We start from the raw sequence: 9,457 nt of genomic DNA on the forward strand, positions 1-9,457 counted from the left end.
CGTATAAACTATGCTATAAACAAAAAATTGTAGGATTAATTACCGAGTGTGCACCGTTCGACGTCGCCATTGCTTAAGCTTGTTTTCGTCGCGGAGCAGCGTACCAAACGGCGGCCGCGATTTCTGATGTTATTTTTCTGCGAAAAATTCGTTGAACTTTGGAGACATCATTAATTAATAGAAATAATTTTTATGGCCGTTGAATAAGAAATGTTTCTTTCACAAGAAATGTATAAAATTAGTGCTGTATTAGACTTACGGTACCTAATTTACATACTGTACAGACGACAGTAAACTCAACTTACTCGCCTAAACTCTCCGTAGCGTGGCGCTGAAAGTAGTTCGGCTGCTCGTCCGCGATGACGAGTTGGCGATGACGTTTTACGCGTCCCTTTAAGCGTCTTTATACGAATATTATCGCAATTTTTCGCCGCGTTATAGGAATCTCCTGTGTAGGAACCCGCGTTATAGGGGGTCTACTGTATATTTTTTCGTACATAATCGGTTATCCGAACAACCTGTCCCAATCGATTCGGATAAACGACGCTTTACTGTACTTCAAACTTACGACTAGTGCCGCGAAAGTGGTTTACAAGAACTATTAACAGTAACCAATCACGTTGATTCAGTTAAATTTATGTTCTTATATTGTGTTATAAATATTTTTTAAAATTTGTATTTATCGCAATTTTAAACTTGATATTTTAATTTTAGATATCGAACAACGATAGTTTTATATTTTTAGACATTATTTTTAGCTTAAATCTATTTAATAAGAAGTTATTCACGGTTTAACGAAAATGTGTGTGTGTGTTTTTCCATCATATTTTAAATACCGTATACTCAATTTATATTATACATAAAATATTAGTACATTTAATGCAACTTTGTCTAATTTTTAGTTGAAACTTAGAAGTAAGTTTTAAAAATAGAATTATAAATTTTATATGAATTTTGTATTATGTTAAATATGAGCATATATTGAAATTTATGGATTAAAATAAAATAATTTACTCTTTCAATAAACTATTGATAATTAAATGAGACAACATAGCTTAATGTAATTTAAACTTACAAATTCATATGCTGGAACATTGTGTAAAATTAGATTAAAAATGGAAATTATTTGATTTGTATTGAAGGAATCATTCGTTCTATTCTCGTTCTACATTTCTAAAACGTTTCAAATATTCATTTATTCTATTGGAACTTACGAAATTTTAATTATTTGAAGTTACTATATAGGTATATTCAAAGATTATTCTTAATAATCAATTCTATATTAAATTATTAATTATAATTATTAATAATGCAATATTTACTATAAATATTAGTTATATATTTGTTTTATTATTAAATGACAAAAATATTCAATGAATATTAGGACTAATTTAAAAAATTATACTAGGAACTGTCCCTAAATTATATGACTGGTTAGAACGAAATCGTTAAGATTAGTGATGTGCCGGATCGTTAAAAATGTATATCCGCGGATACGGATACGGATACGGATCATTAGTGTCTAGATCCGCGGATACGGATACGGATATGGATCTCAACTTTCGTACTCAGTCGGCGCCGGTGCGTGTGACCTTGGAGCGATATTTGACGCTTTGCGTTAATAACACGACGTGTTTTTGTTTATGGTGTAAAAGTGTGCTAAATTAAAATTCACCACAAAGGTAGACAGGATAAAGTAACAAAAATTGATATAATTTTCCAATTAAGCTATTTCGCGTCTTTATACAGATTCTATTTCGGGGGATTCCAACTTCACGGTACAAACAGTAGCATGCGAAATTACAGCGATAATAATAGTTCGCTGTATCCAAAGCACCTGTAAAATACAGATCTCGATCGCGACAATATAACCCGGAACCTTAAAACTGATCTTAAACACTTACTTAACATTAATAACAGAAAAAGGGATAGAATTAAGAAGACAGAAAAAATGGTAGATAAGATAGAAATAGGGATATCTGGGGTTTTGTCCCTTTTTTCGGCTTGTTTCTTTACGCGTACTGTTGGGTGGGATAACACACGTCCTTCTCCGATAACTGGCCAGTTCTCTTCTTCAATAATTAGGATTTTTCCTTCCACAGTTGTCAAAAAGACCTTAAAACAGGATCTTTTTTCTGAACATATTTCCGAACTATCCGGTCATTGAAAATACGAATCCCAGTATTTTCACCTCGTCCTTACACTCTGCCGTCCGGTTTACGAATGACCTGCTACGTCACTTATCTTTTTTCTCCGGCTCCTGTTTACACCTTTGCTCCTCAAATTTCTAGGAACTGCTCATCCCACCCAAGGGACAGGTAATAGATAAGAAAGTTGTAGAAGAAAATAGAACAATAGAACAAAGCGTAGAAAGAAGAAACGAAAGTAAACTAAAATTAATATTTACAAAAATATAGATACCGCCACAATAGTTTAGTGCAGTGTTTCCCAACCTTTTTTGTGCTATGCCCCACCTAAGCCTTTCTAAAATTCTTATGTCTCCCTAACATATACAGCGGCTATACGGTTAACTTAAACTCTGGACAAGTCCATTTTCGAATTGCCCTCCTTAGCAATCCAATTGCCCCCTGTGGGGTGTGGGCCCCACGTTGGGAAACACTGATTTTTAGCTAGTGTGACACGGGATAGCAAAGATTACGTTTGTGTTTATGGAGAGTGTTGAGTTAAATTAAAATAAAAACAATGTCGACAAAAAAATTTAGTAGTGTAATATGGAAATATTTTACGATAGTAAATGACGAATGTGCTATTGCTACTTATGTTTAAAATTTCATATAAGTAATGAAATTCATTAAGATAAAAGATCCGTTAAAGATCCACTAAAAAGTAACGGATACGGATACGGATACGGATCTTTTTTTCCCTCGGATATCCGCGGATACGGATACGGATATCCGGCACATCACTAGTTAAGATGCGTTACGGGGGTTGGAATGTACAGTACACTACTAACAAGAATTAAAGGGTATTTCAAAATGAACATGAAGCGATAAAAAAAAAAAACAGTATTTAATTTCCTTTTATTAAATAAGAACATCAGAAAAACAAACGACAAGTCGAAGAAAGTTGTTCGATTATGCCAGGAGTCACCAAACTACGGCCCGAGAGGTCAGTTCATCCGGCCTGTTGCCTCATCGTGCCACAAATGAGCTAAAATATATAATTATTTACATGGAAATATAGATTGTAGATAAACTTACTATGTAAAAAAATTAAAATAAGTGTAAGTAAAAATGCCAAAATTGGTCCAATCTGATTTTTTCACCTGATAGTAATATAATTTTTAGATAAATCAGTGAAAAAAAATTCGGCCACGTTTTACGATTTTGGATATCAGAACGCTTTTTATACAAGTATCTGCTATGAATTTTGTAAGGAAAGTGATTGCGGCTTGCTGCAGCGATCGTGTTTGTGTATCTATCTATATCTATCTATATATATATAAAAATGGACGTGTTTGTGCCTATACGTCACTCTGCAGCCAAAACTACACATCGCACATGAATGGTGTTTGTGTGGTCCCAAGTCTCCCATCGTGCACTATGGTGGTTGCATCTCGATAGCTATAAGGGTGTGAGAGATATGGGGTTTGAAAGTGGTTGACTTCGAAAATGCGCTTCAATGAGAATGTTCCAGTTTTTTCTAGAAAGTTCCAGAACCTAGAGGTGAAATTTGGCACACAGTTAGGGTACGTCTTGAAACGCACACTAAGAAGAGATTTTTCGAAATTTCCCCGCGGGGGAGAGGGAAAGCATTAAGTCTTAACCTGAAGAAAGGCTTCTACTGTACTATTTTAGATGCGATTATTTTGTTTTTAATTATGTTCAGTCTTCATTGAGTACTTAGGGGTATTAAATTGATAACATTTCAGACAGTGTTATAAATATTTTTTATATATTTCGATTTTTTAACCAAATGTTCGAATTGTTTTAAATTTGAATTTCTTTTTGCATATTGGTTCAATTATAGAACGATTATAAACTTTCCAGAAAATTTATCAAATTAAAAACAGTTTGTTTGATTCTCAGCAATTCTCATCATTCTCAGTGGTAGGGGTTAAATAACAATTACTATGGTGGTTGAAATATTGAATGTAAATAGGGTTTGCTTGCAAAATCCGCGCGAGCAAAGCCGCGGGTAACAGCTAATTGGTAAATAAATATGCTGGTTGTCTTTATTTATTTGTGTATTCAGTGTGCTGTATTGAACAAAATGGTTATATGCCCCACGCTGGTCATTCTCAGTTATCTGGCGTGCTGTGAAAAAGTTTGGTGATTTCCTGGATTATGCAAATGAGATGCAAACTCAATTATCGTGATTTAATAGCAAGTGACATATTGGAGTGGGTGAACAGAAGCATGTCAGACTGGACGAGAGTGCCACACATTGACTGTTTAGTAGGGTGTGTGGTCACCCAAGATTGCCAAAACACACTGACAGCAATGGAGCATAGACAGGATCAGATTGTCCAGCAGTTCTTGTGGGATCTTCTGCCACTTTTGCTCCAGGGCAACTCAAGCTCATGAAGTGTTGTCGGAGGCATTGGACGGTTTGCCAGACATTTTCCTGGTGCATTCCAAGCATGTTCAATGTGATTTAGGTCTGGAGAACGTGAAGGCCAATCCATGCGTTCGATTCCTGCCTCCAGAAACATAATGTTGACGAGAAGGTGAGTCTTGCATTATCGTCTGTGAAAAGAAAGTTGTTTCCAATTGCTCCAGCGTAGGGTACCACTACAGAGTGCAGAACCTCATCTTGATATCTGACAGCAGTCAGCGATCCGTTTCTGATGACATGAGGTCGGTACGACCACCAATGCAAATGCCAGCCCACACCACGATTCCACCACCATCACCGAGGGAATCCCTTTCTGCAAACGTGGATTCTCCCATGTTCCTCTTTCACGCCAGATCAGGACACGATGGTTGTCAGGCTTCAAACTGAACCGTGACTCATCAGAGAAGAGGACAATTGACCACTCATCACGGGTCCAATGACAATGCTCATCAGTCCATCTTCTAAGGGTTGTACGGTGCTTAGCAAATAACGGAATGCATACCATTGGTCACCGAGCACGCTGTCTAAAACGATAGAGCCGATTTCGTATGGCCTGAGTGCATATCAGTTGTCTAGTGGCAGCAAGAAACTGTCCCCGCAGCTCTGTTGCATTACTGCGCTTGTTTCCACTAAGGTCAAGTAGTGGTCATCTCTTACTCTTGTGGTAGATGGGTGCCACAAGAGCAAGACCCTGCCCTCGTCTTCCTCGTACTGTGCTAGTCTGTTGAAAGCATTCTACAGTCTGCTAGTCTCGTTTTGGGATGTTCTAAGTACTGTTGCCACTGTCGTCTGTGTTTGACCAGCTTCAAGACGTTCTCTGGCTCTCCAGACTTATACAGCCGATTGCAGAGACAACGTTTAGAGGCCGACAGCGGTTTACAGATCGGATAGACCGCTGTTCAGAAAAATTTCATTGCAGAGACGGCGTTTCTCTCCTGCCACAATGTAGACAGCGATTAGAAACAAGTTATTTGACCTACTTTCTAGACTCACTCGACAGCAGATTTAGAGGGCTTTTCAATTCGAGTGGTATCTTTGTTCGAGGAAAAGTTTAGATAAAAACAGATATCGTTCCTATGATAAATGTTGTAAACGGTACGAATCGACAAAATTATTCATTAATTAATTGCTTCGAGCAAAAACAACAAAACTAAATAGTTTGGAACATTTAAAACAAATTTAATTTCGATATTCAAATGGGTGAACACTTAAAACTTCGATTAATTTAAATCAGATGCATTTATTTACAATTCGAGTATCGTGTCGGTTATAAAACGTTAATGCATTTTGGAGTCATTGTATTGTTAAACAAACGTGACAATTTTAATAATTACAGAAATCTGTTTATAGATATTTAAAAAATGTAATATTAATAATAAAATATTTAAAATTATTTATTTCGATAGTTACGAAGGGCGACAGTAATAAGATGTCGAAATAATTTTTTAAAAATCTATTCCGAAGACGAATTTCGAATTCGGTATAAATTTTCTAAATATGGATTTGTTCATATTTTAAACCGTATTGGCGACGAAATTAAATATCGAAATGGAAAAGGATTGTCATTAATTGCCGAACAATGGTTTTGACGGCCTTAAGATTTTATTTCTGGAAGCTTTCGGAATATAGCTGGCGACCATTTCTGACGTCACAAACAAATAACAGATTGGCCGAATGACTCCTAAAACAGGGGAGTAATAGCGAAGAGCCAATGTTTTGCCGAAGTTCGTTTAGAGAACGGTCAAAAATAGACGATCGTCGTCTTTGCAACGCATTTTAAACCGCGGTTCAGCCAGCCAACGTCTATAGGCCGTTCTGTTGATAAACGTCGTTTAACGTAAACGCTGTCTCTGCAATCGGCCCATAGATTCCGGAAAATCGTGTTGCAGGGGCATTGCAAGGGCTGGGAAATTGCAAAACGTGCACTTTCAAGATCAGCGAACGTGCAGTTACGCCAGTACTTTCAGCCTTTTGTATAGTGCATTTTCACCAATAAAATAAAAATTGGTTTCGCATCTCATTTGCATAATCGAACAGCCTTTTTTGACTTGTTTGCTTTTCTGATGTTCATGTTTAATAAAAAAAATCAAATATTTTTTTATCGCTTCATACTTATCTTAAAATACCTCTTAATTTTTGTGAGCAGTGTAGTTAAAAAGTATAAAAAATAACGTAATTCATGGACGAACCATCAACGATGTTGTTATTCAAATTAGGTTTCGATGCGCGTGCTGGTTTTTTTTAAACTTTTTCCACCCTGTGGGCACTAGGAAGGCTTCTTTTTGCAAGCCCATTATGGGTTCGGCCAGGCCCACAATGGGGCTGCCGGGTGGTGAGGGACGGAGCCCAACATATCCTAACGGACCACCCCCGAAAAATTCCTGGGGATTTTTCGACCCGTTCGGATTTGAGCCCGGATCCCCCAGAGCGGTGGGCTGCCACCTTGACCGCTCGGCCATCCGGCTGCCTGCGCGTTCTGGTAAGATACTACTATCGTTTTTTGGTTCGCGTCGGAATTGAATTTAAATCAAATTAATTAATAAAACGTCGTTAATTGACATCCACGACTCCGTGTTTAAAAGTACTTAACTCAAATTAATTAACAAAATTTTAATATATTATCATATATTATGATATTTATTAATTAATAACTATAATTTGCATACACTAATTTAAGCCTTTGTAATTTTGAGTAGCATTTTGAATAAAATTCGTTTGTTTCCAAGCAATTTTATCCTTATAAGCAATACCTCACAGTATCTCGTAGGCCACTAGTGTCTGTAAACAAAAAATCTCTTAGTCAAAACATGATCTTAAATATCACAAAAGCAAAAAGCCAAACTTAATTATTAACTATAATTTACATACACTGTACTTATGACTTTGTTAAATAAAATATATTAGGCTATTCCATTCTTTTTGAAATCCTTACGGATTTTGCTTACACGCTTTCTATAGTAGAATATTGCAATGGATAAATAACAAACTATAGATGGAATTAGAACTTGGAGAAAATTGCCCAGTGTGACCCGAAAGTAACATACGAAAGTTCAAAGATCAAAAACAAAGAAGAATAAAATTTCATCTTACACGCGTTCAATAATCAGTCTAATGCAACGAATGTACAGTACTGTACACACATACATATTTTAAATGTCAGAAGAAAATTCAGGCCATTAGTGTGTTAGAATAATATTCCGTTCAAGACTTGGAATTTCGCATTACGAAGAACTGTTACAAGAAAAGACAATCACTGTACAGAATATTTTTCAAATTATCGCGAACATACAGCAAATCGAACGACAAGGTTGTGACCCGATAAATGTTCACTCGAGCAAAACACCTGTCAGAAGTGGGGTTCGAACCCACGCTCTCANCAATGGGGCTGCCGGGTGGTGAGGGACGGAGCCCAACATATCCTAACGGACCACCCCCGAAAAATTCCTGGGGATTTTTCGACCCGTTCGGATTTGAGCCCGGGTCCCCCAGAGCGGTGGGCTGCCACCTTGACCGCTCGGCCATCCGGCTGCCTGCGCGTTCTGGTAAGATACTACTATCGTTTTTTGGTTCGCGTCGGAATTGAATTTAAATCAAATTAATTAATAAAACGTCGTTAATTGACATCCACGACTCCGTGTTTAAAAGTACTTAACTCAAATTAATTAACAAAATTTTAATATATTATCATATATTATGATATTTATTAATTAATAACTATAATTTGCATACACTAATTTAAGCCTTTGTAATTTTGAGTAGCATTTTGAATAAAATTCGTTTGTTTCCAAGCAATTTTATCCTTATAAGCAATACCTCACAGTATCTCGTAGGCCACTAGTGTCTGTAAACAAAAAATCTCTTAGTCAAAACATGATCTTAAATATCACAAAAGCAAAAAGCCAAACTTAATTATTAACTATAATTTACATACACTGTACTTATGACTTTGTTAAATAAAATATATTAGGCTATTCCATTCTTTTTGAAATCCTTACGGATTTTGCTTACACGCTTTCTATAGTAGAATATTGCAATGGATAAATAACAAACTATAGATGGAATTAGAACTTGGAGAAAATTGCCCAGTGTGACCCGAAAGTAACATACGAAAGTTCAAAGATCAAAAACAAAGAAGAATAAAATTTCATCTTACACGCGTTCAATAATCAGTCTAATGCAACGAATGTACAGTACTGTACACACATACATATTTTAAATGTCAGAAGAAAATTCAGGCCATTAGTGTGTTAGAATAATATTCCGTTCAAGACTTGGAATTTCGCATTACGAAGAACTGTTACAAGAAAAGACAATCACTGTACAGAATATTTTTCAAATTATCGCGAACATACAGCAAATCGAACGACAAGGTTGTGACCCGATAAATGTTCACTCGAGCAAAACACCTGTCAGAAGTGGGGTTCGAACCCACGCTCTCACACGAGGACCAGATCTTAAGTCTGGCACCTTAGACCACTCGGCCATTCTGACAACGCGTAACAATTTCCTAATTGCGCGATTATCAAATCGAAAAGCATTTTCGTTACATCTGTCCTCTTTCGGAAGAAATGCCATTCCAACTGCCATCATCGACTGGACATTTCGCAACGAACTTTTCACGTTTCATCGCATGTTAGTCGTCGTCGATAGTAACGAATCGTTCGGTTTCTCATCGAACGTACGTGCATTTCATCCCGAGTTGAGAATTGCTAAGCCGACGATTTATGAAATTCGTTAAAACTATTTCAACGACAATAATAATTTGCATTCGAATGACACGTAAAAAATAAGTAATCATCGACTAAGAATTTCAAAATATTTCCAATGAGTGAAGAGTTGTCTGTCAATGTGAAAAAATTGTTTTATTCCAAGCAAAATA

The 9,457-nt window shown here is 36.4% G+C and overlaps 1 protein-coding gene and 1 non-coding gene across 2 annotated transcripts in view; both read right to left on the reverse strand.

Moving 5' to 3' along the window:
• The window catches only part of LOC111630494 (L-threonine dehydratase catabolic TdcB-like), an 11,953-nt gene extending 10,733 nt beyond the window's left edge, over nt 1–1,220 (reverse strand). The window contains exon 1 of the mRNA XM_023374603.1: nt 1,076–1,220. Within this exon, the coding sequence (XP_023230371.1) occupies nt 1,076–1,095 (20 nt within the window). The 5' untranslated portion in view covers nt 1,096–1,220. The remainder of the gene's footprint in view (nt 1–1,075) is intronic.
• A 7,765-nt stretch (nt 1,221–8,985) lies between these two features.
• Trnal-uaa lies at nt 8,986–9,069 on the reverse strand. The gene has a single exon. It is a non-coding gene; the product is annotated as a tRNA-Leu (tRNA).
• Between the last annotated feature and the right edge of the window lie 388 nt (nt 9,070–9,457).

The sequence above is a fragment of the Centruroides sculpturatus genome, unplaced genomic scaffold (assembly GCF_000671375.1).
Source record: "Centruroides sculpturatus isolate CEXI.00-Female unplaced genomic scaffold, Cexi_2.0 scaffold554, whole genome shotgun sequence".
NCBI classification, from domain to species: Eukaryota; Metazoa; Arthropoda; class Arachnida; order Scorpiones; family Buthidae; genus Centruroides; species Centruroides sculpturatus.